At 37.5% G+C, this 25,505-nt stretch overlaps 1 protein-coding gene across 1 annotated transcript in view; it reads right to left on the bottom strand.

Moving 5' to 3' along the window:
• Nucleotides 1-5,778: 5,778 nt before the first annotated feature.
• The window catches only part of CTNNA2 (catenin alpha 2), a 97,119-nt gene continuing 77,392 nt past the window's right edge, over nucleotides 5,779-25,505 (bottom strand). Inside the window, exon 9 of the mRNA XM_036263050.1 lies at nucleotides 5,779-7,012. Coding sequence (XP_036118943.1) covers nucleotides 6,725-7,012 — 288 coding nt within the window. The 3' untranslated portion in view covers nucleotides 5,779-6,724. The remainder of the gene's footprint in view (nucleotides 7,013-25,505) is intronic.

Raw genomic sequence — 25,505 nt, 5'->3', positions numbered from 1 at the left:
GCATAAGCCAGGTTGGAACATGTAAGTTCCAGAGACAAGATGCAATGTAATTACTGTAATAAACAGCTGGAGTGGTAACTAGGGAGCCCCATCCATAGAGATGTATAGCAATGCTTAATAAAAATATGTTACTAGAAACCAGAGAGATGGCCAGCAAACATCAGTTTTATTTGACTTATGTATTCAACAAAATTAAGAACAGGAGAATAGAAGATTAAGGTCAGCCCCATAATGGAAAATTATCCTTCATCCAATTTCTAGATGGAATCAGTTCTCAGTCCCAGGAGCGAATCCACTGGAGAAGAAACCCTAATGAAGATACAATGTAGATAATAAATATTCCTTCATTCTCCCCCAAGGGAACTGTGTCCACTTACTGGAAACTTTACTATTAAACATAGAGCTATTGAAATGACATCGATGCCTAGGGACTCAAATGTAATCATGCTTCCATCCCCACTCCATCCTGGCTAGAGTGGAGATTGGTGAAGGCCAGAAAAGATACATAGTCTTGTTCAAGTCTTAGTCAGTGTGCCCAGTAGGTCTGGACAACACCATATGGTTATTTTTCTATTCCTATAGTGAATGATTGTGGTGAATATTTTCAGTAGCTGATCACATTTGGTTTCTGACCTGTGGGGTAGATGTTGTGAAGGTAGAAATAGCCACGTGAAATTCTTTAAATTACTCCTTAATTTATGTTAGTAAATCAGAAGCAATACCCCATCTCAGAAGTGTGGAGCTTAGGCCCTGGCCGGTTTGGCTCAGCGGTTAGAGCGTCGGCCTGCGGTCCGGAGAGACCCGGGTTTGGTTCCCGCTAAGGGCACGTACTTCGGTTGCAGTTTGTCCCCGGCCCTGGTTGGTTGTGCGGGTGGCAGCCACTCGATGTGTCCCTTTCACATCGATGTTTCTCTCTCTCTCTCTCTCTTCCTCTCTCTCCCTCCCACTCTATCTGTACAAAAAATGGAGAAATGTCCTCGGGTGAGGATTAAAAAAAAAAAAAAAAAAAAAAAAAAAAAAGAAGTGTGGAGCTTAGTATAACCTTTTAAGATTTAAAAGATGCAGAGGAAGAGATCTGTCCTATCCCTATTCAATTAATCGTATGTTCCCTGAAAATTCCCAAATTGAATGTTCCAACTTCACTGAGTAAGATTACTACATCTCTGACACTTGGTATGAGGTTGTTGATCTGGACATAAAATTATTTCCAATACCAATGAATCAGGAGAATGAAAAGCAAGTTGCCTTTATATGGGTATGATAGAAGAACCTATTTACTCATATTAAGGTTATAATTAATGTCTTAATCACTGAAAAAATATAGCCTATAGATGCTTTCATTGCTCTGACATCCACAGAACATAATCCTTGTCCACTATATTAATCATGTCATGACCTGGTGAACAGGAAATGACAAGTACTTTAAATGCCCTAATAAAACACAGGAGGGTCAGAAATGGTGAAATAAAACCCTATAAACATCCAGAAGATGGGAATATTGGTAAAATGGCAATGAGTTCAGTAGTCCAAGCATGGCAGAACTTCCCCCTTAGTGGCGTTTAATATTTTGAGGTAATTTTCTTCTATTCCTAGCTTGTTGGGTGTTTCATCGTAAAAGAATGTTCTTTTATTAATTGAGATGATCACTTTTTTTTCTTCATTCTGTTAATGTGGTGTATCACATTGACTGATTTTTATATATTGAAACATACCTGCATATCTAGAATATATCCCACTTCATCATGTATGTAATTCTTTTCATATGTTGTTTAATTCTGTTTGCTAGAGTCTTGATAATGTTTGCATCAATATTCATTAGGGATATTGGTCTGCAGTTCACTTTTCTTACAGTGTTTTTGTCTGGTTTTGGTATCAGGGTAATGCTGGCCTCATAGGTTGAGTGTGGAAGTGTTTCTTCCTTTATACTTTGCTTGGAAGAGTTTGAGGAGGGTTGGTGTTCATTCTTTAAATATTAGGTAGAATTTACGAGTGAAGCTATCTGACCCTGGGCTTCTATTTCTTGGGAGGTTTTTGATGACTGATTATGTCCTTACTAGTTTTGGGTCTGTTCAGATTTTCTGATTCAGTATTGTTAGGCTTGTGTTTCTAGGAATTTATCCATTTCATCTAATGTTTCCAATTTGTTGGTGTATAATTCATATCACTCTTATAATTCTTTTTACTTCTGTAAATCACTAGTAATGTTCCCCTGTTTTATTTATAAATTTAGAGATTTGGGTCTTCAGTTTTTGGTCAAGCTCACTAGAAAGTTGTCAATTTTGTTGATTTATTTCAAAAAACCAAATCTTGGTTTTACTAAATTTTTTCTATTGTTTTTCTATTTTCTGTTTTGTTTATGACTGATCTAGCCTTTTTAGTTTCTTCCTTTGTTAGCTATCGTTTGGTTGTTATTTTCTTTCTAGTTCCTTGAGGTGCAAATAAATTGTTGATGTGAGACTTTCTTTTTTTACTGTAAGCATTTACAATTTTATGACCCCCCCCACCCCCACCCCTTAGCACTGTTTTTGCTGCATCCCATAAGTTTTGGTATGTTATGCTTTTGTTTTCACTTATTTCAAGATTTTTTCAGATTTCTTTTGTGACCTTTTCCTTTGACCCACTGGTTAAGAGTATTGTTTAATTTCCACATATTTCAGAATCTCCATTGTTCCTTCTGCTATTGATTCTAGTTTCATTCCACTGCGATCAGAAAATATATTTTATATAATTTCAATCTTTTAAAATGTATTAATACTTTTTTGTGGCCTAAGAATATCTCATGTGTACTTTAGAAAAACGTGTGTTCTGTGTTTGGAATGGGGTGTTCTGTATGTCTGTTAGATCCAATTCATCCATCATGTTGTTCAAGTTTTCTATTTCTTTATTGATCTTCTGTCTACGTTGTACTACCCATTATTAAAAGTGGGGTATTGATATTTACTACTATTATTTTAGAGCTATTTCTCAAAATTTGTCCATGCTTATACATTTAGAAATTTAGAAATATACATTTAGAAATTTTGATGTTTGGTGTATAGATGTTTATAATTATATCTTCTTGGTGCACTGATTTTTTTTTTTTTTTTTATTACACATATGTAGTAACAGTTTTTTGTCATTGTTAATCCTCACCTGAGGATATTTTTTCCAGTGATTTTTAGAGAGAGTGGAAGGTCAGGGAGGGGGAGAGAGAAGGAGAAACATCAATGTGAGAGAGACACATTGACTGGTTGCCTCCAACACACACCCGGACCAGGGGCGGGAGACAACCTGCAACCTAGGTATGTGCCCTTGACCAGAAATTGAACCCATGACCCTTCAGTCTATGGGTTGACACTTTAAACTATTGAGCCAAACTGTCCAGGGCTCTTTAAAATGACTATTAACAACCTTTTGTAGTTAATTTGCCTTGTCTTTTATTACCTTTAAAAATGCCATACACTTCAAATGAAGAGTAAGTACTAACTCTCTGATTGGTTAATATGTAGAGTAAGTACTGACTCTTTGGTTAATATGGTTTGGATGCAATAAAAATCAAATGACTTACAATCTAGTACCAGCAAATTTAGGGACTACAATTTATAAAACCCCTGTATAAAACCCCTGTATTTTTTAATGCTTATTTTGCTTGGTGGTCCATCATATTATTTTATAGATTTGCCAAGAATTCATAATATGCCAAATAAATGGGGTAGAAGAAGAACTACTGTATAGGACTACAGAAGTCAGAACATATTGGGGACTAAATAATTTGGGTATGGATTAATGAAAGAGCTGGGATTTGGAAACTAGTAAATGATAATTATATTATAAATGAAAGGTATCAATACATAAATTTGATGAGGATGCTAAAAAATACATGTCAAAAAGCATGTCAGAACTCAGCATCCATTTATGATAAAAGTGCTCAACAAAGTGGTATGGAGAGAATATACCTTACCCCAGGTTGCAAATGTTTTCTCCCATTCTGGAGGTTGCCCTTTCATTGTGTTGTTTTCCTTTGCTGTGCAGAAATATTTCAATCTGATGAAGTCCCATTTATTTATTTTGGTTGCCCATGCTTTGGTTTTATTCAGATTCAAAAAGTAAGACAATTCCTGCCTGTTTTTTCCTTCTAGGAGTTTTATGGTTTCAGGTCTTACATATAAGTCTTTAATCCACTTTGAATTAATTTTTATTCAGTGTAAGATAGTTCCATTTCACCCTTTTTCATGGGGCTGTCCGGTTCTCCCCACACTCTTTATGGAAAAGGTCGTTCTCTATCATATATGCATAGGTTTACCTCTGGACTATTAATCAATGTGTCTGTTTTTCAGCCAATATAATACTATTTTGATTACTATAGGTTTGTAATGCAGTTTGAAACCAGCAAGAATGATGTCTCCAGCTTTGTTCTTTCTCAAGATTGATTTGGCTATATGAGGTCCTTTGTGGTGTCATACAAATTGTTAGGATTATTTGTTCTATTTCTGTGAAAATTTACATTGGAAAATTTGATAGTGATTGTACTGAATATGCAGATTGCTCTGGGTAGCAAGGACAATTAAACAATATTAATTCTTTCAATCCATGAGCATGTAATATCTTGCCATTTATTTTCAATCTTTCATCAGTGTCTTATAGTTTTCAGTTACTTCATCTCCTTAATTTTATTTCTCTGTATTTTATTCTTTTTGACAACATTGTAGATAAGAATGTTTCATTAATTTTTTCTTGTAGTTAATTATTAGTGTAGAGAAACACTGATGATTTTTGTATATAGATTTTGTGTACTTCAACATCACTAAAATTGTTTATTAGTCCTAGCAGTTTCTTGGTAGTGTTTTTAAGGTTTGCTATATATACTATGTCATCTGCCAATAGTGATAGTTTTATTTCTTCCTTTCTGATTTGGATGCCTTTTATTTGTCTTGCCTAATTGCTCTGGTTAGGGCTTCCGATACTATGTTGAGTAGAAGTAGCAAGAGGTAGGCATTCTTTTCTTGTTCCTGATGTTAGAAGAAAAGCTTCTCGCCACTGAGCATGATGCTAGCTCTGTCATATACGGCCTTTGTTAGGGTTACACACATTACAGGGGCAGGAGAGTGAAAATAGAGATCTAGTGATTACTGTTGAAAATCAGCTTCTGGCTTTTATTGTGGCTTCTCCACCTGATTGTCCTCAGCCTGGGTGGGACTTTTATACCCCCCAGTGGTTGTTAGCAGTGGTTTTAGCAGAACCATGTCTAAACAAGATTTTGGACTCTGCTTCTCTCTTTCCAATTTAAGTCCTCCATCTCTTCTCTCTGAGATCTCACACCTCAGTTAATAAAACATAGTCCCAATGTGTTATCACATTGCCAAGAAACACATATTTTACCAGGCACCTTCTGGAGACATATTGAAACTTGCCAACCTGTAGGGATCATTTCAATGGGAGGATTTGGGGACCCTTTCTTACTCCTCAGGCTATGGGTAAAAGACTACTATTCATGTCTTCATAATGTGACAGGGGCCCTATTTTTACAATTTAGATTAAATTTTTTTTTTTTAAATGAACAAAATACTTTGAGATTAATGGGCATATAGTTGATTCAGTTTCTCAAATTGAGCCCAGGGCTGAACAAGTCCACAAAAATCTAACACATGACTTTCTCATTTTAGACTCAGTGTGAAAGTACATGAAAACAAATGGAAAATATAAGACAAAAGCAATTGCTGGACTCGGAGATTTCTTTTATGTATCACCTATTTTTACCCCCCCCCCCCATTTCTGAAAGCAAACCACCATTTTCACCACTTTCCAAGAAGATGCTCTGATCTTTTATTAAGTATGCATTTAAAGAAAGAAAACATTCTTCAGATGTCAAGGTTAAATGTGTTTATTTTGAGTTAGTGGATACAACGGCATATTAGATACCAGCACTCCAAGCTACACCTATGTATTTGCCTCTGAACCTTCACACATTGTCAGTTTCCATTCCGCTAACATTCCACCACTGGGCCTCCTACTTCTAGCAAAATCATAGTTCAATTTCTTTTAAAAAGTAAAAGCAAGATTGAACACTATATTGTGCTTCCAGTCCCCCCAGAAGGATTATAATTGCCTCAAATAAATTTTTATTATCTTCAGTGAAGGGGAAAAATGGATAGCATGAGCACTACTAGAAAAGAAAGAACAGAATACAGATTAAAAGACGCATTTTAGGCTGGAGGAGTTAGTGTCCCCTTACTATAAAATCCACATCTATGCCTTCCATTTGAGTTGTTCCATTTGAGGGCCACACACACCAGCGTATTGGCGCATACATTTTTGCATTGCAACAGAAGCAACACAGCCTTATCTTCTACCATTACACTTCCTGATTTTTCACTGAATATACCTGCCAACCTAATTATTCTTGCATGCATTAGAATTTGCTCTTGTAGAGTTACGTTTATTTTCCCCATCCCTCCCACTCCCGTAAACATTGCAATACAAACGCTGCACCAAATTTTATGAGAATGTTGCCAAGAACAGCTCCGTGCCACCTCAGGACAGGACGTCCCTGTCCCCTCTCCGGGCATAGAGATGGATCAGTAGTATTGATCGCATCTCATCTTACATGCAAACAGACTCTGCTCCCATAATTTCCCCGTGCCAGAGGCATACATGTCGGCAAGTATGCTTACAAAAAAAACTGGATTGAGAAATAAAAGGAAAGAAAAAAGAAAGAAAGAAAAAAGCTGTCTTAAAGCCTAGCGTCCTAGAAGGAATCCATTGCTTTGAATTCACTTAAGGCCTGTACAGGCGAAATGTGTTTCTTCTGAGAACCTCGTCTGACCCGTGTCTGGAATTCTTCAGGCTTTTCCCTTTTCACAAGGGGCTTCTTCTCTGGAGCCTTCATCTTCCAAGACACAACAGGTGAGTTGACAGCGGCTGTCCCATAGACCTTCTGGTATTTGGTGGAGGCCACATAGGATGCTTTGACCGTGAGGACGACAGCGTTCATCAGGTTTTTTGCGGCCTGGATGAGCGATGTAGCACTGTCCAGCTGGAGTGAGATACACCTGGGTTAGTCAAGGCACAACATTCACAAGGCGGGGTGCAATTTCACAGTGAAAACAATGCTTTGCTTGTACAAGTATACAGAACTGCCCCCAGAGGAGCAAATTATTACATGGGAAGGTGAATAGGCTATAAAGCAGTCACCTATCTTCGCCCAAGGTAAAAAGAAAAAAAAAGGATACTGTATAATGCATAGTTTATTCAAGTCCAGATACTTCTAAAGTAAAGCCCTCTTTTGAGCATGTAAAAATTCCAACCTTAATGAAAATTTTTCAAAGAAGAGTATCTCATGGTATTACATTAGGTTGACTGGTAATGGCGACATTTACTCAAATTTTTAAAAAGCATTTGGAAGGCACTAAAGAATAAAAACGTATAAGGGATTACATTGTAATTGTATGCCCTCCCTCTATAGATTATTTCTCCACCCCGAGTTTAGGATTGCTAGGGATGCAGACAGCTCAGCAGGGGAACACCCATGGGTGTTCTGGCTCTTGCTTAAGTGTTTATTAAGCTTGAGTATCCGTTTATCTATTCTCAGGTCTTGAATATACCTCCTATAAGAATATCAAAAGTTGTGCCACACTGTCGTAGGTCAGGGAGACCCGTGTCCATGTGTTAATGAAATATTGATTAAGCACCATGTGCCAAACACTGTTGTTAGAGCTCAGTATTTCCCCATTTAATTCTCACAACAATCTACAGAGTGGCAATTACTGTCATTGCTATTTTATGATGAGATGAAGTATGCAGCGTTCTAGCAACCTCACGTTTTACACAGCTGAAGTCCTTGCAGACTCTTTACTGCTCCACCCTGCCATGCTGTTAGGAAGGATAATTTCAAAAATGCTATGACAAATCACTACTCAGAGCACAGTAGGTTTAGAAGCTCATCTCCAGACTCTGAAGCCAGGGATTTTTTTGTTGTTTACCTCTTTTTTGCTTTTAACCAGTATGACAGTGTAGTACATACTGTACACTACATCATTGTATTCAACCTTCTTTTTCCTTCACTTCCTGAACCGTAGATGCTGGAAAAGATCAACACTGCATTTCCCAGACTCCCTTTCAGCCAGAATTCTACCTGTAACCCAGTGAAACAAAAGAAATAACATCTGGACTGAAAATATCACTGCAGCCTCAGGGACGCTTGAGCATAGTTGGATAGGTCATCAAACTTCTTGTGATATCAACTAAGGAAATGAGGGAGAGACCCAGGGATGCTCCTAAGTAATGTGGCCCCTAGTTGTTGAGATGCTTTGTGGTATAACCTGTAATTGATGGACTACAGTTGCATTAGAGAGTTGGCAGACAGGCCTACAACCTTCCGGATGCAAGATAATTAGCAAAGTGTTTGAGCTCAGGGACCGGGAACATGTGCCTTCCCCGTCTGATGCAACCACACTCACTTTAGCTTATTGGCATTTCTTGAGACCAAAATGTGTCCCAAGCAGTGACCAAGAACATGCTGTTTTCTGTTCCCCATGCATGATAAAGGCTAAATAAAATTATGCTGATTTAAGAAAAATAGTTTATGACAAGTGAAAATTCTTCCACCACCAAAAACCCCATATGGTCAGATACTTGGGGGTTAAAGATGCTTTCTATGTGTGCACTACTTGCAATACCATAGAACTAAAGTGTCAAGACTAAGAAAAATAAGATTTAACATCAGTATTACATTGACCTCAGAATAATGTAAAGTGATTTGTGCATTAGAAGCCATGATTCAACAAATATTATAATTGACCGCTTTGTGACTTAAATCAACCAAATAGATAGTAACTACTTACTTTACCACTTCTATTACACTGTCCACACATACCAAAATAACTGCTAGCCCAGACTGTTGAGTTTCTACAGACTGTTTCTACAGCTAGCTAAGGAAAAGCAAATCCTAGATTATTCATATCAGTAGAAGAGAAGCTAAGCGTGGATTAGTGCAATGACCCCAAAAGAACAGTCTCTGAACCAGCAGCATCACCTGGAAACCTGTTAGAAATGCAATTTCTCAGGCCAATCTCAAACTCTCTGAATTAAAAACTTGAAATCCAGGGGATCCTGATGCATGGAAAACTTTGAGAACCACCGAATAAATGACACCCAAAGACTATGGGAAGGCTTATTTCATCCAATGAGTTCAGGCTTGATACTATACCCCTTGGCCAACTGATGGTTTTCTATAAGTCTGTCAGGTTTCAAAAATAAGTAATATTCACTCATAAAGATAGTTAATTCTGTTGTGTGCTATGGGTAGAAAGAGGGTGAGATGATAGAGTAGCAGGGACAGTTCTGTTGATTTGCTTCAGAGCAACAAAATTAGCAAAAGTAGAAGACGACATGACTATTGTATTAGTAAATCGTTCCCAACAAGCACTTCTTGGGAAAATTGGGTGAATCCAAAGAGAAGAATTACAAGTAATTTGGAGATTTTTACCACAGATTCCATTTTCAGATATATGGTGTCTAATTCTGCAACAAAAATAGGATAGCCTGTGTATAAACCTAATACATTGGTGGAGGGTGAGACAGTTCTGAAATATAAAGCCAATTATTTCATTCAAGCCACCTGGTAGGGCAGATGCTTATTTGTGACCAAAGTGAGGAGCTAAAGGATCTGGCCAGCTAAACTTGAACAAATATACCCCTAGAAAATAAGCCCAATATGAAATTGAGACACAATTTGACTTATTTATTTTATCCTCACCCGAGGACATTTTTCCGTTTTTTGTTCAGGTAGAGTGGGAGAGAGAGAGAGAAACATCGATGTGAAAGGAACACATCGAGTGGCTGCCACCCACACGACCAACCAGGGCGGAGGACAAACCGCAACCGAGGTACGCGCCCTTAGCAGGAACCGAACCCGGGTCTCAGGACTGCAGGCCGACGCTCTAACCATTGAGCCAAACCGGCCAGGGCCAATTTTTTTTTAAACTTGATCAAAAGATAATTATCTCAAACATTCAAGTGGGTATAGGGCATGTGAAAAAATTATCAGTACAATAAGAATTTGTTTTATTGAAAAATAGGTCTCCTTTATGCTTGTCTAAAATAGCACTGAGACCTGGTTTCCTAGTGGCATGTTTTGTTGCTAAAAAATTCACTTCCTAAAATAAAAAATACATTAAAAAGAGTAAAGCTACACGACCAGGTGATTTTTCATTACAAGGTTTTGGAAAACTTATTTAACATAATTGCATTTTATTTTGTGATTTATTCTGTAACCATGACATTTTCACACAAGACATGCAAATGCTTCTGTATAAAGTTTTAATAATAATAGCCAACATTAATTGAGCAATTAGCAGGTGCTTGGCTTTGCCTTAGTCCTTTTAATTAAATTGCATGATTTAAGTTTCACAAAACCTTGAAGTAGGATCTTTCATTACTCTGATTTTACAAGTGAGCAAACTGAAGCTTAGCCAGGTAACCTAACTTGCCCTGCAGTAATGGGCAAAGCAGAGATGAGAACCAATACTCTCTCTGGGAAGCCCCCCATCTGCCACTACACTATTTTCTGAAGCATCCTTTAACTTCTGGGGTCTTGTGTTTTTGCAGTGACTACCTGCCATTAAAATAAACCTGTCTCAATTATTAACTCTGTCTGGGTAGAAGCCTGTCCTTTAAACATCACGACTACATGGTGAGAGTTCCCATGTCACCTGGTCTGTGATTTTTGGTCTCATCCTCAGAGCCTGAATTCTTTATAGCTGGATCTCCTGGCCCCTCTGGGCACCTGTTCTGTACTCACCTCTTTGCTGGCCTTCAGGGTGTCTTCCTGTCTTGGATTCTCCCTCTTAGTGGCAGTGCCAGAAATCTGAGACCTACAGATTTCTCTTGCACTTGCTAAGCTTCTCTGAAGCACCTTCACTACACTGCTGTAACGACTGGTTGTACTGCTGGCTGGCGCTCACCTACTCTAATTGGTCTGTGCCTTTACCTGGGTTGGCTGTGCTAGTTTTATCATGGCCTCAAAAGTGAGCCAAACCTCAGCTATTCCTCAAGCTAGCCTGCATCTACACTGACCTTTTCTGCAAAAAGAGACTCTCACTTTTCCTGCTTAAGGGACTTTCTAGTCCCACTGAATGTCCCGTTCAGTTCCTATATTTAGTCTAAGAGAAGCTGCTAATTTTCACCTACTTTTAAAAATAAGAGCCTACATTTAGCAAATGCAGCCATGAGCCAGTCTCAGGACTCGCTCCCTGAGTTTCTTTTCTCTCATTCAATCTCACAACCACTCCTGACCCGGGAAATACTCTTAGGCACCATTAGGATCGAGAGAGCCATACCGCCTGTCCAGTACTGCATCACAAATGAGAGGTAAAGAAGCCACGATTTAAATCCAGGCAGCTTGACTCCAGAGCCCCTGAGCTCACTGTGGCCCCATGCTGCTCCCTGGAGCTGGGCATAACAGACGGATGCACAGCCCCCAGATCCAGTAGGCTGTGCTAGACTAACTCTCTTCCAGTAGGTGTCTGCTGTCCCTAACCAAAGAAATTAGGCTTCTCCTAATTCTGTCACTATTCTTTTAAAATATCAAAGCACTATTTTAAAAAGGCAACAGATGTTTCTTCACATCTTGTCCTATTGCAGTCTGTGAAAGGCAAATAAGGTGGGGAGAGCTGTTTTACAGCCGTGTCTATAGGGTTTTTCTGGCTCTTTTTCTGCCTCTGTTACCTCTCTTCTTCACCTCAGTCAGCTTCTTGGAGATCTCTCTTTCCCTGTACCATTCTCATTGTGAACGGGAAGCACATACCAGAAGAAAGACTTTCATGGATTGTAATTCTGCCCTTTATTGATATTTGTGCTGCCTAACTCCTTACCTCAAAAGATGAAGATTGCTGTGAAAAGAGCTTAACTCAAAATTTATAGGACTGTCTGAAAACCCCATGTCTTAACTTCCATGCTCTATCATTAACAAGAGGTATTCAGTTTTCATAGAAACTGATTGAGTCATGCAATGACAATACGCTCTTTTAAATGAAGGTGCAGCCCGGCGGGTGTGGCTCAGTGGTTGAGTGTCGACCCATACACATAGAGGTCATGGCACATGCCCAGGTTGTGGGCCCGATCCCCAGTGGGGGGCATGCAGGAGGCGGCCAATTAATGTTCTCATTAATGTTGCCATCTCTCCTTCAAATAAATAAAGAAAAAAAAATTTTTAAGTGCAACAACATTTCTTAAAATGCTGATTTCTCATTTACTCTTTACCTTAAGCCCGTCTGTCCTTCTATCTTTCTACCAACTTATTTATTCACCCAAGTATTTCTTCGGACACCTACTGTGTATCTGTGTTCTGCTATAGCGTTGGGTGCACAAACATGGACACAGAAACGAAAAGGTGGAGTGATCAGGGCTATTAGTAGGGTGGAAGATGCGGAAGGAACAGGGAGAGGGGGATCTACCTTGACTTAGGTAGGGGCAGGATAGGAAAATGAACCTTCATGGTGGCTATGCTATCTAAACTTGCTTTAATGAATGAAATAGAAAATTGTTGGTGATTGAAGGGTTGCATAATGGAAAGTTCTCCAATCTCTAGCGTGTACAAACTGTATACATAGTGATGCTCTTCACCCAGATGATAGAAACAAGTTTAACTTGGGACCTACTGAGTTTTAGATGTCTGCGTTTCATGTTGTTATCAAAGGCACAATTGAAATTATAGAAGTGAAACTCAGGAAGCTAAATATAAGAAATCATATATGTGCTTATATTGGTCTCCCCTACAATTTTATAAAGTGTTCTGCATAATATAGGCATAAAATTTGTCATTTTGAATTTCTTCTTCCCTTCATGTTATTAAGCATTTATACAGAGATATAATAGAATGCTGAATGAAATATTAAATCCGTATTCTTTTATCAGGTCAAAAAGTCCACTAAATGTACGATAAATTCTCTCAGCATTATCAAGTTCCATATTCTTTTAATAATCTAAGGTATGACATCATCAAGAACTATCTCAACAATTCTCTTGACAGCCAAGGCTACTTTCTAATTCATTGAGAAATTAGCAATCACTTTTGATAAATAATGTTGAACTTCCTGGGGCCAACCAGCAATAAAACAAACAAAGTTTAGATTTAACGGCTGGTTTTATTTGTTTATTTTTTATTTTTTGGTATGTGCCCCTAGCAGAAACCAAACCCGGGACTCTCTGTTCTGCAGGCCTACACTCCAGCCGCTGCTGAGCCAAACCAGCCAGGACTAATAGCTAGTTTTAAAAAGACACATATAAAGAAAGCATAGCATAGTCAGAAGTGCAAAAAAAGTAAAAGAGATGGAGGGAATGCACTGGATTAACAACATATAGTAAAGGTTTAGGATATTAATTTGAGAGGGTGAGAAATAAAATGACAGAGCAAATGACAAATTTCACCAAGTTCTACATTAATCCATTCAAAACACGCATGTAGAGCCAGAAATACAGCCTGGAAATGCATTTATTTTCAAGAGGCTGATTATTTCCAAAAAAAATAATAATAATACACCACAACTGGCAGTTCATGGAAATCTCAGGTACAAAGCAACCTGCCCCTGGATTAAAAATAATGCGCGTGCATTAGACTACTGGCGAAGGTCAATAGAATAAAATTAACCAAATCCATTCAAAGGTGACTTTTAAATATAAGAAAACTTGGAAGTGCCTGGGAGAGGGAACCTAGTCCCTTTTGGGCCTAGGCTATTGTATTTTAATTTGTCCAAGTTAGAATAGATAGTGGAAGGATTTTGAGAAGGATAAAATTGTGCTGCAAATATGAATAGACTCCATTGTAGCCACTTGCAAGATCTTTTAATAGTAATGACTGTGTTTAACATAAGAACAAGAAGTATTTTAATGGAACCATGCTATGCAAATTCAGACCTGGGGTAGTGTTTTGGAAGGAAGAAGTTGTGATGGGAGAATTAATTGACAATAAATTGAAAGCAAATACCTTGAGAAAATTGGACCCTTTCCACTGGAGCTGGTCATTTATTTATATTTAAACAGTTATCTACTCAAAATGAGTCACAAATTGCTTGCAGGGAAGGAAAAAATAAAAAATAAAAATAAAAAGATTTTGCAACCAAGTCAGCTTTGCTGTTAATGAATAAGAGGTTAGAAACCCAGAGCTCTGGTGCCTATTATTTGCCAAGAAGAACATTTTATGTTTAAAAAATCTGAGGATGTGAAGAGATATTTGATCTCCTTAGAAACTCTGATGCATTTGAAATACCTTGAAATATCTTCCTGCCTTTCCCTGAGTCTATAACATTAAAAAACAAAAACTAAAACAAAAAACTCTAGCAAGTGCAGGGTAATAAATAAATCAGGCAAACAGATATGGTGAAAAGGTTCAGCCTAATCACCTTTCTTCACACTTTATGGATGTTGACACACTTGCAAAAAATACAATTCCTTTGTGGCAAGCCTTCACTTCGGTATTCTAGTCCACTCACTCTTCCTCATCAATCAACAAGGAAGTGAGTTAGCAAAGGTGGATTTCTCCCTGTTAAGACAGTAACAATGGTAAACAAAAGGCAGCAATCTGTGACTCACTCATGTGGTGACCATGGCAGACATTATCAATCATGGCACTTTGCTCCCTTAGAATCAGTTGGGTGGCATGGGAAATATAACTTTTCTAGCACCCTGCTCCAAGAGATAACAACTTGATATGTTATCACCTGTATGTCTACTTCTATATTTAAATTAACTTGTTAAATACCTTGGTTTTGGTACTACTAATCAGATCACTGACATATTTTTATCTAAACACTGCATATACTCTTTACACTTATTACTGACACCATAGTTGCTAATTATTAACAGAAGTGCAAAACATTTGTGGGGGGCGGGTGATTAAAAATTAGCTGAATATATTAACAAGCATGGTGTCTGAAGTGGAAAATGACCATTATGCTTAGCCAGTGTGGCTCAGTGGATTGAGTGTTGTCTCATGGACTGAGAGGTTCCGGTTCAATTCCCAGTCAGGGCACATGCCAGGGTTCCAAGCTTGATCTCCAGTGGGGAGGTATGTAGGAGGCAGCCCATCCATGTTTCTCTCTCTCCCCCACTTCCTCTAGAATATCAATAAAAACATTTTTTTTAAATGACCATCAGAACTATACTGGATTATTGTTAAAAAGAAAAAAAGCTATTAATAGGAGAACATTTACCAATCCATGACTGCCAGTGAAAATACTTTAGGATAACTCCTGTAGAGTTAAATTAATCCCAGGCGTATTCCCCTTTGGTTATGAGATCTTGAAAAGCAAATGTTTTACAACTATAAATAGTGGATCAATCATGAAAGAAAGGACGACAAGAGGTCTTGATTTTTTCTGCAGGGCTTGCTTGAGTGATACAGGGAGGTAGCTGGTGCTCCACCAATGCTGAAGGTCAGTTTCCAGAAAGCCCTGCACGCATTGCTCATGACTGAGTTGGCAAAGGCCTTAGCAGAAAAGATCTGCAATCTCCGTCAGGCTAAGAAAATAATCTCCCCAGCATTGCTAAGAAATTTGCCAATTGGCTCTCAGGCAACTTTCTCAACTAGACATATCTGTGTCTTCGTTCTTAATTCATTTAGGTAGGTGGTAGTGCTTCATCTTCAGCCAGTCCACTGATTAACTATCTTCATTTGCATTTTTTCAATTATAGGTAAGTAAACCTTGGGGACTCCCATGAAGGCTTAATTACAGTCAACAAATTTCCTAAATATGGCTTAGGGCCATTTTTCTCACAACAGTTTTTGCTCAACCCAAACAAGGTGTTCTTGCTAAACTTGGAGTCCTAAGAAGTAGGAGTTCTGTGATGTTCTGGCCCGTGGAAAGTTATGACGTAGGCAGTTCCCACTACATGTACTAAAAATTCTCTCAGCATTATAATTTCAATATCAATATTCTTTTAATAATAGAAGCTGTAACAAGATCAAAAAATATTCTCTTGATAGCCAAGGCTACTGTTTTTTCCCTATATTTCTTCCTTTTCCCACACTTAAGGATCTCCTCTCTGGGTTGTTCCCACATAACAATAGAGCCATGAGAAATATGCAACAGGAGAAGAATTGCCAGTGGAATTTTAGGCAAGTTTCTAATTTTTAAAGTGAAAATAAAAAAAAAAACAAAAAAAAAAAACAACCCACACATGTATTTAAATATTTAGGTATTAAATGAGATAATGTTCTTAAAGCCGAGAGCCTGACGCATGGTAGGCCCTTAATAAATCTTAGTGTTTATTATTACCGTAGTTTATCTTTCCTTAAATCACCATTTCAGTAAAAAAAAACAAAAAACAAAAAAAAAAGTCGTCTTAAAATGATATTTCTCCATTTCTAACAACTCCTCTTTACTTTCTCCTTGCAAAGTTCTCCCCATCCAGCATTTTGGGTTTTCTCTAACCTCTTCTCACTGCACCTACTGCCACCTTGGCTTGCTCTCAGTGCCTATTACGGTGTAATGCGTTAGGGATAAAGGCATGACATTTACAAGGGGAATAGAAAAGCAATAAGACATCTGTATTGTTTCTAGTTCTACATTCCTTTAGCTTAAGGAAAGGAGGGATCAAAATTCAGCACGAGAAAATGAAGGTTTTATGTAAAGGTGTGAACATTTAGGGGTTCAAAAGGATAGAGGAAGACTACAAGTATAAAGTCAAGATAGCTCTAAGAAGGTCTAATTTAAGAGGTATAAAAAGAAATAGTATAAAATATTTTAGTCAAACAATTACAGAGCCTAATTCCAAAAATACAGGCTATTCATTCTGGTTAAGATATTATTTCCAGATATTTATAATTAAAAAGAAAATAATGTTACTTGGAAAGTGTAACACCTTAATTCATTAAAATCTTATATTGTTGTCAGAACCCAGCTGAGACTCCTAGCTACCTCAAAAATGGAGCCTCTTTTGGTCTAGAAGGGCTCAAACACACACACTAGACTTGTTTCATAAAGTCTTACATCTATTTTTCTTTAAGATGCGCTATTTTTAATTTTTACCTCAGTCTTGAACTGAGCACCTGTCATCTCCAGCTAAGGTTGGCCTATGTCATCATTAAATCCATCAATAGGTTTAATGTATTGAATCTACATATCTTTAGAAGTTTGTGAAAGGGAGCTCGTCCAACCAGCTTCCGTAAACATGACTATAATAATTTTTTGCCTTTGGCCATACTGTGCTCACATTTATTAACCAAATATTATTCAGCAAAGGGCAGGTTTTGAGAAACGACATTCTAAAGAAAAAAATCCAAGATGAATAAAAGTCAAAATTTAAGGAAGGACATTCCCTCGGCTATTACCTAGAAAGGCCAGGTGGGAAAAAAACCAGCATGGACAACATTAAGACAAGCCATACTTGTCAATGCTCCAGTCTCTTGCAGAACTAACAAAGCAAGGATGGCCAATGTGTGCCCAGTTGCTGTCATTTTTTCATTGGTATCTTTAGCGGCCATTTTCAGTTAATAACAGTACTTTGCTCTACTGATCTAGAAATGCTCACAGAATTCTCAAGACATAGCCCAGATAATCACTAGCAAATGCGGTAAGTTAGAATTCAAGATAAAACCTGTTCACCATCTCCTCTATTCTACACCCCCAAAGTGTATGCATAAAGAATAGTATGTTTACAACATTTCTTCCTCATTTCATAATTTGCTTCTCCCATAATTCATAAAGAATGATTTTCAAAAATAGAATTCAGTAAATTGAAGTAAAATGATAGGAACATATGTTAACAAAATAATTCACTAACAAAATTTCAACTCCTCTTTCATTACAGAAATGAGAAGTTAGGCAAGAAGAAATAGATATCATTATTCAAAGGTTCATACAAGGTCTTCAGCATAATGTATAATTTAAAACCAGTAATTTTAATTAAATTAATTTTAAATTTGAACAGTTGATCCACAGCTTTTTATAATGGACACATTTTTCTGCCTACTTTTAAATGTTTTTTGAGCAGGCATAGAATAATACCCTTCAAATTTTTTTCTTTCTGCCTAATCACTGCTTTTTCCATTGTAAGATATATACCAATTTTAGCACATATTCAAATAATCCCCAAGTGCTCGCACAGATTCTGATAGAGGTTTTCCATCTTTAGTTCAGGAGACAACTCAATAAGTCGTAAGCATTTGGTCTTTAACTTCCATCTACAGGACACTTCAAGTTTTTATACAAGTGTTTAATTTTAAAAATAAGACCTCTTGACATTTAGGGAATGATCTAAGCTTCTAAAGAGGATTCTTATTGATTTTTCTTAACATTCTGGACAGAGGTAAGAGCTCTGAGGTGAACTCCGTACCTCTACCCGAAACCCGCCCCTCCTACAGTCTTCTTATTCTGTTTTTGGCAACACAACATTTCCAACTGTTGAGGCTAAAATTCCAAAATCTTATGATGCACTTGTTCTCTCTGACCTGCCATCATATCCTGCCAGCAGCATCTTTGAAATATATCTATATTTGACCTTCTCAACTGTTGTCATCAGAATCTCTCGTCAGAATTGTGCAATAGCTTCTCCTAGATTGTTTCCTTTCTTCCACCTTTTACCCACTGTAGTCTATTTTTAAACAAGAGCCAGAATAATCCTGTTAAATAAACTCACATGTCACTTTTCTTAACACTGGCTAGTGGATATGCATCTCAGACTGAGTCCAAAGCTATCAGAATGATCTTCAAGGTCATATTCTCTGGTCCTCAATAGTTCTGATTTCTCCTTTGTTCACTCCACTCCTAAATACTGGTCCCTTGGCTATTACTCGGATAGAACAGTCATGCCACACTTCAGGACCTTTGTTTTTCTCCCTCTGCCTAGAATGCTCTTTCCCCACCTTACCTTCAGCAAGTCTTTAGCCAAATATTAGCATCTTAGTGAAAACCTCACTTTTCAAATTGCAACTCCATTCCTACCCTTGCCCCTTCAATTTGCTTTACTCTTTTTTTCCCCCACCCTCTGCTATATCTCAAATATCTAGTATCTTCCATACACATTTGCTAACTATTATTAAACAGTTACAACTTTTTGAATGAGGAAATAAGACACGACAGAATTGTCCAAAGAGAGGGCATAATACCTAGTCCCATATTCAACTCCCTCACGCCTTCTACCTGTTTATTCTTCCATGGAAGATTACTGAAAGGCATGGTTATTAACAGGAGTGTGGAATTTAGGGGCATAATAAAGAAAACTTTAGCCAGATTGTAATACAAATCTTATGACCTCTCCCTTTTACTGTGCCCCTAGTGGTAGAGCTTCAGGAGTAGGCTTTGCTCAGAAAATACTTACAATTTTATCCTTTATGTTTATTGCTTTCAGTGTATAAAAGTCTGAGCTTCTTTAAAGACAATTTCCCCTATTAATAGTATCAGTATCTATGAGACACTGAGCTATTTGCTAGGTATAGTGCTGGTGTCTTAATAAATTATCTTTAATCCTCAAAAGATATAGAAGGTGCAAACCATCATCCCTTTTTATACATAAGGAAACTGAAATAGAGAAAAGCTCACATTCTTGTACACTTGGGTTCACAAAATTCATACTACCATCAGTCAGTCCACTATGACACCTTCTCCCCTGACCAGGATTTTACCATGGACTTTGTCTGCTCTGAATTCTTTATCTGGCGCTGAGTATGAGTTATGGTGGGTATTAACTGTTCACATGATTGAGTCATGTGACCAGGTAGTAGAAGGTGAATCTCCTTATGGCACAAAGGAAAAAATGAAAACACCAATTTCCAATCTTGCAATCATGATTCACATACAATATGAACTAGGCAAGTACTGGGCATATTATCTTCTACTTACTCATTTTCTTGTCAGCAACTAATAATACCATCTACATGTTTGAAGAAAACTTGATTAAATAACAACATCTAATTCTTCTTTCCTCTAGCCACCATATATATAGCACTTCCTACTTAGCCAAACATTATGAAAAATATTCTAAACATTGTCTTTTAGTCTGCCATACATACAGTGGGCACCATGATATAATGGTGGTTGATTGAAATAGTTTTTTAAAAACTGTATGTGTATATATATATATATATATATATATATATATATATATATATATACACACACACACACACACATATATATCTCAGAATGTATAGATGATGGTAATAGCTATTTCCTGTTTAATTACTAGTCTATGGAAGCAGAGCTCAGCAACATCCTTACATTGCACAAAGCACAAGATTACCCATTAGAGAAGCTGGCCCTAACATCAGTTGGGCCAGTTAGTTTGGGCTACTCTAGTAAATTCTCTGAGCCTTTATTTTTTCAATTGTAAAATGGGGTTAATAATACCAATATATTTTATCAATTATTCTGAGATCCACATAAGAAGGCAAATCTAACACCTTTTAAATTTTAAATACATGTATGACTATAAAATATTATTGCATAACCTCTGGGTACCATTGGGAATCCTATTAGAATCTTCACCATAATGTACTGGGTCATCTGACAACATCAGGCCAAAAAACTCTGCACAAGGAAGGGTAATTCAATAGATGACAGGGTAATATGAGGGCACCATAATCCCTAGCAAAACAAGAACAAGTTGCTTCTATAGGGGGTAAGCTTTCTTCTTCCACCTGACAGTGGGCATGACTAGGGATGAAGTATGGGTGGGAGGTCTAGCTACAATCTCGTTTTTCCCATTTTTGGAAAATGGTCAAGAAATGTGATTCTGAAAACAAACGAACAAACAAAACACAAGGACCTTCTATTAGAGACCTAAAAACTGACTATGGGGTGCCGCCCAAAAAGTGAAGGAAAGCCATTCTTGCAATATAAGTAGCCAACTCATCCGTGGAGCTGTCCCTTGGTGATTCCAGCTCAATTCTGGTTATATTTTTTGCTAGAATCAAATAACTAGTTGCTTATTTGCTGCTTACTCTTTAAGAAAAATCTGTGTGTTTGTAAAAGTCTTGTCTTCAGTGTTAGTCTTCTGGCTACTTATGAACAAGTACACCCTAGTCCTTTGCTGGTGTGTTCTCCACACAAGCATATGGAATTGGGTGTACACATCCCCAGTGTTTAGTCATTTGAGTGATGAATTCTCAGTTTAGGTTGCCTCTTCAATTGACCTGTAAGACCAGCCTACTCATAGAAGTTGATTAGTACACATTTTTATTGGGTTAATCTACTTTGGTTGTTTTCCAGATTCAATACATATTGAGTATCCCAAGCAATTATATCTTTCCTCTATGTTACATCACATCAGCCTCACCAAAAAAAAAAAAGTGATCCATCACTTTATCCTCACTATTCAATAGGTGAAGGAACTGACGCTTAAAGAGAAGTAACTTGCTAGCTAACAAGAAAATTATCAGGGATTTAAATGCATGACTTCTGTTCCCAGGTACAGGGTATTTAGTTATATACTTAGTTAGCTCGACTGCTTTGAAATAAAGGGTATTTAAGGTGGTCCTCTTGAGAAGCAGGATACTTCTCCACAGAGGTGCCTGCCAGGGCTTGGCCTGGTTTCGAACCTCACAGTCTCTTTCTCCTGGGGTGATTGTACTTTTAGGGAAAATGCCTCAAAAGCACCAGATGGTTCCGTTCAATCTAAAACTGGAAATATTACTTCTTTGGTCCAACAAAGAACCTCTATGGCTGGACAACACATTGTCAGTTCCTTTGCAAAAGAGGGTGAGCTATACAAGGAACTTTCAAAACCACAGATTAAAGGCCAGTGTATCCTCAAAAGGCTGGAAATGCATAACAGGATTGCCAAAAATCATAGAAAAAATATTAGTGGTTCTTTTGAAAGAAAGCCTCAAATCTATGAAATCGGAAATTTTCTTGGGGGATAAAAACATACTGCATGATCTTCGAAGAAAATAACAACTTTGAACCAGTGAAGAAAGATAAACATTAAAGGGTTGGAGAGAGTCCAGGACATAGCTCACCCCGACTAAAAATCATGCTTAATATTAAGATGAAAGTCTCCTCAAGGCACAATCCCTATCCTGGAGTCTCTCTGAATCTAGCCTTCGACAAAGTTAAATCACCTCTATGTTTATAATAAGATGCAAAGGCCAGCTCATTATTTTTCTTTACCTGATACACTAAAAACTGCCAAGGCAAACTCTTCAAATACACTACATCTTTGAAAGGAATTGGTTATATTGGACTCTCCACCTGTTATAGCTCTCCAACTTTCTCTTTAAAAAATTAATACTAAGGTGTGAAACGTTCTATTTCTACCTATCACTTGCTTGCTTTCAAGGGCTCACCCATATTAATTTAAGCACTGCAGAGTTAAATATTGTCTTCAAAATACCTGCATAAACAATTCTCATCTCAAGAAGACCATCCTGCTGCATTTCTTAATATTAATTTTTTAAAATGTAAACTATTACTGTTTTTTTTTAAATGTACTTATTTGTTATCTCATCAGAGAATAGCTGAAGTGATATGCAATGATCTGTGAAAACGATTTTTAAAAAAAGTGCTATAAAAACAATTGAATCATTTTAACCTCAATAACCTTGTTTGTAAAAGGCAAGAAATTGAAGTCATTTTACCTTATTTAAAGTTATAAACATTCTTGCCAAGACCCTTAATTGCCTTTGAGAGTAAATAATGCTTGGGTCTAAGACAGAGAGATTTGAGGTAACTAGGAGGTAAAGACTTTTAAAAGGTAGATTAAAATTATGGCCAGAGGATGATGGTGATGGGTTCTCAGCCCCCCTCTGAGGCCAGGCTTGGAGTGAGCATTTGGCATAAGGCACTGGGATTGTTGTATCTGCCACCCTCCACCCTTCCAGAGGAAAGAGGCCAATGCCTCCGTTTCAGATAGTCTAAATGTGCTAAGTAAAAGGTCAGGATATCAGCCTATGGTTCTTATCCAGGACAATTTTGTTCTCTACCCCAATATACATTTGGCAATGTCTGAGGACATGTGATTGTCGCTACTAAGGAAGGAAGATAACAGAGATGTTACTAAACATCCTACCAACAACCAACCACAACAAACCCTCAACACTAGACTAAAATAGCCTAATGGAATAAGCCAAGAGTGTTATTAGGAAAGGGTCAAAACTGATGCCAAGTTCTGGAAAGCTGTCACCATAGGTCTTTCCTGAGGAAACCATCTATGTCCTAGACCAGCATGTGTCAGAACTGTGGAGGTAGAGCCCAGGAACCTTTTACAAATTAAAATATAAGAACCACCACTTCACTTCTCCATTAAGGCAATTAATTCCCTTCTGTATTTTCAGTGATCACAATTGCTTCTAGGGCTCCAAATGACAAAAGAATGTAATCTGAGGGCAGGACCTTAGCTGTATGTCCAATGGCTCAGCTGGGTTTGACATGATGAAAGACAACGAGAGGGTACCTCCCATTATCCAGAAGACTCTCTCTCATTGGTAGAGATAAGAAAACAGAAAAACATTAGCTACCCATTTAATTAGTCTTTCTACACCCTAGACTCTGTGTTAAGTGTGTGGCACGTACACATTTAATTTTGATGATAATGCAATAAAGTCAATATAAATAGTATTATCACTTTATAGATAAAAATATGGGACTTAGAGAGGTCAAGAGACTTGCCCAAGGTCACATACTAACTATTGGGATTCAGAATTCAATTCATGTTCCATTCAGTGGAGGTTATACATGGGCAAGAATTGCAAACCCGTGCCTAAATCTCCCCCTTTTTAAATTTTTTTCAGATTTCTCATACAATGTAAGAAAACATTAAAGAGGGGAACAAATATTCCTGAGAAATCTTAAAGGGAGTTGACACAGCCAAGCAGCAGTTTTGTTATCTCGCCTCTGCGTCTTCCTGTGTGGAGGGTTAGTAGTCATCTCAGACTAAAAATGAACTTGAGAAAAAGAAGACCATCGAGTTAGAAGGGGTCTGAGTCCTTGATGCCAGACTCTGGTCTTATTCTGCTGGCCCTGACTACTCATGGTTCCCTCTCTCATAGGTCTAACTCTATTTGGATGACTTAGCATATGCCATTGTAATGAAACCTAAATAAAACATGTGCCAGGCTTTATAAAATTATGAGTACTATTATTGGGTGTTAATAATTTAGGATACTTAATTAAAAAGCAAAATTTAACATCTACATTAAATTACATTTTAATATATTATGACCTTTAGGTGGGAGGTCAAATGAAACCAACAATGTCACAGTGGCCCTTATTTTCAAATTCCTTCTTAAAATAAATGACTAATTTAATTAATTCAGTTCTTTTGGAAGAAATTCTGTATATATCCATTCCATAATCTTTTTTTAAAAGTCTACTTTAAAGGAGAAAGAAATTTGTTAGCTAGAAAAAATTAATTACTTGATCTTTGGCCCCAAATCTTAATATCCTTTGAAATCTAATATTTAAAATAAAGCTCAGTGCTTTCATATAGGAACAAATGAATGAATGATAGACTTCAGATTTCTCAGTGTGATAACATTACAATGGCAAAGAAGTTAATGTATTAAGCATGCGTTATATGCTCATTGTGCAAAGCAGGGGAAAATGAACATTCAGATGCATTTCCTATCTTTATGGAGCTTACAGACTAATTGGGAGACATAAAATTAAGTGTTATGACATGGCACTGTTGTATCAACAACACCAGGCAGAATGCATCAGACACTGGGAGACTATCAGGCAGGTTCCTGGAAGCACTACAGTCTACCAACCGCTGACTTCAGTTCTCTGAACCTCATTTTCCTAATATTTTAATGGAGATGACAGTGTCAGGATCCTCCATAGGATGACTGTAAAAACAGACTGAAAAATGCTTAGCACAGTGCCTGGAACATACTAAAACCTCATGTCTACTGTGGTCCAAGTGGCATTACTATTCCAATTTATAAATCAAAAGTGAGAGCACAGAGGTTAATGATACTGCCCAATGCCACCCAGAGTGTAAAACACAGGGCTGGTTTCCAAATTCACGTGACAGCAATAACTTGCTCATCATTTTAACATCTACCTAATTTTGCAGACCTGACATCAAAACCATGTAGCCGTTCCTGTTCTCTGTCTGGCTTTTATTCAGGTAAAAGGCAACTAGGCCTTGAAGCAAACCGTTTTGCCTGAGTCAGTGTGATAAAGGCAATGACAGAGCTACACATCATTGGTAAGAAAACTCAAAAAAAAAAAAAGAAAAAAAAAGTCTTTAAAGTCATCATGCCAAAACGCCAAAGGCATTGGCATCCTACTAGCTCAACTGCTTCTAGAATCTGACAATCACCATCTCTACCAAAAAACTTACTTTAATTATCTGCACAGACAGAGAAATATGGAGAGAAAGCAAGGTTCACTGCTGTTTCTTGACTTTCAAGAAACAAAATTCTCAAAAAGGTACAATAGAGTCTGGTGATCTGGAATGGTGGAGCAATTTGCAAAACAATCAGGGTGAAATCCAGAACTGATCCTCATTGCTGTAGTCTGAGACCCACCTTCAACCAGACGAAGGTGTATTCTCACATCTTAGCCAAATGTAAGATACCTCTCTAGTCT

This window comes from Molossus molossus, unplaced genomic scaffold (genome assembly GCF_014108415.1).
Source record: "Molossus molossus isolate mMolMol1 unplaced genomic scaffold, mMolMol1.p scaffold_m16_p_15, whole genome shotgun sequence".
NCBI classification, from domain to species: domain Eukaryota; kingdom Metazoa; phylum Chordata; class Mammalia; order Chiroptera; family Molossidae; genus Molossus; species Molossus molossus.
The sequence above is the reverse complement of the archived record's forward strand: the minus strand, read 5'-3'. Positions and strand labels throughout refer to the sequence as shown.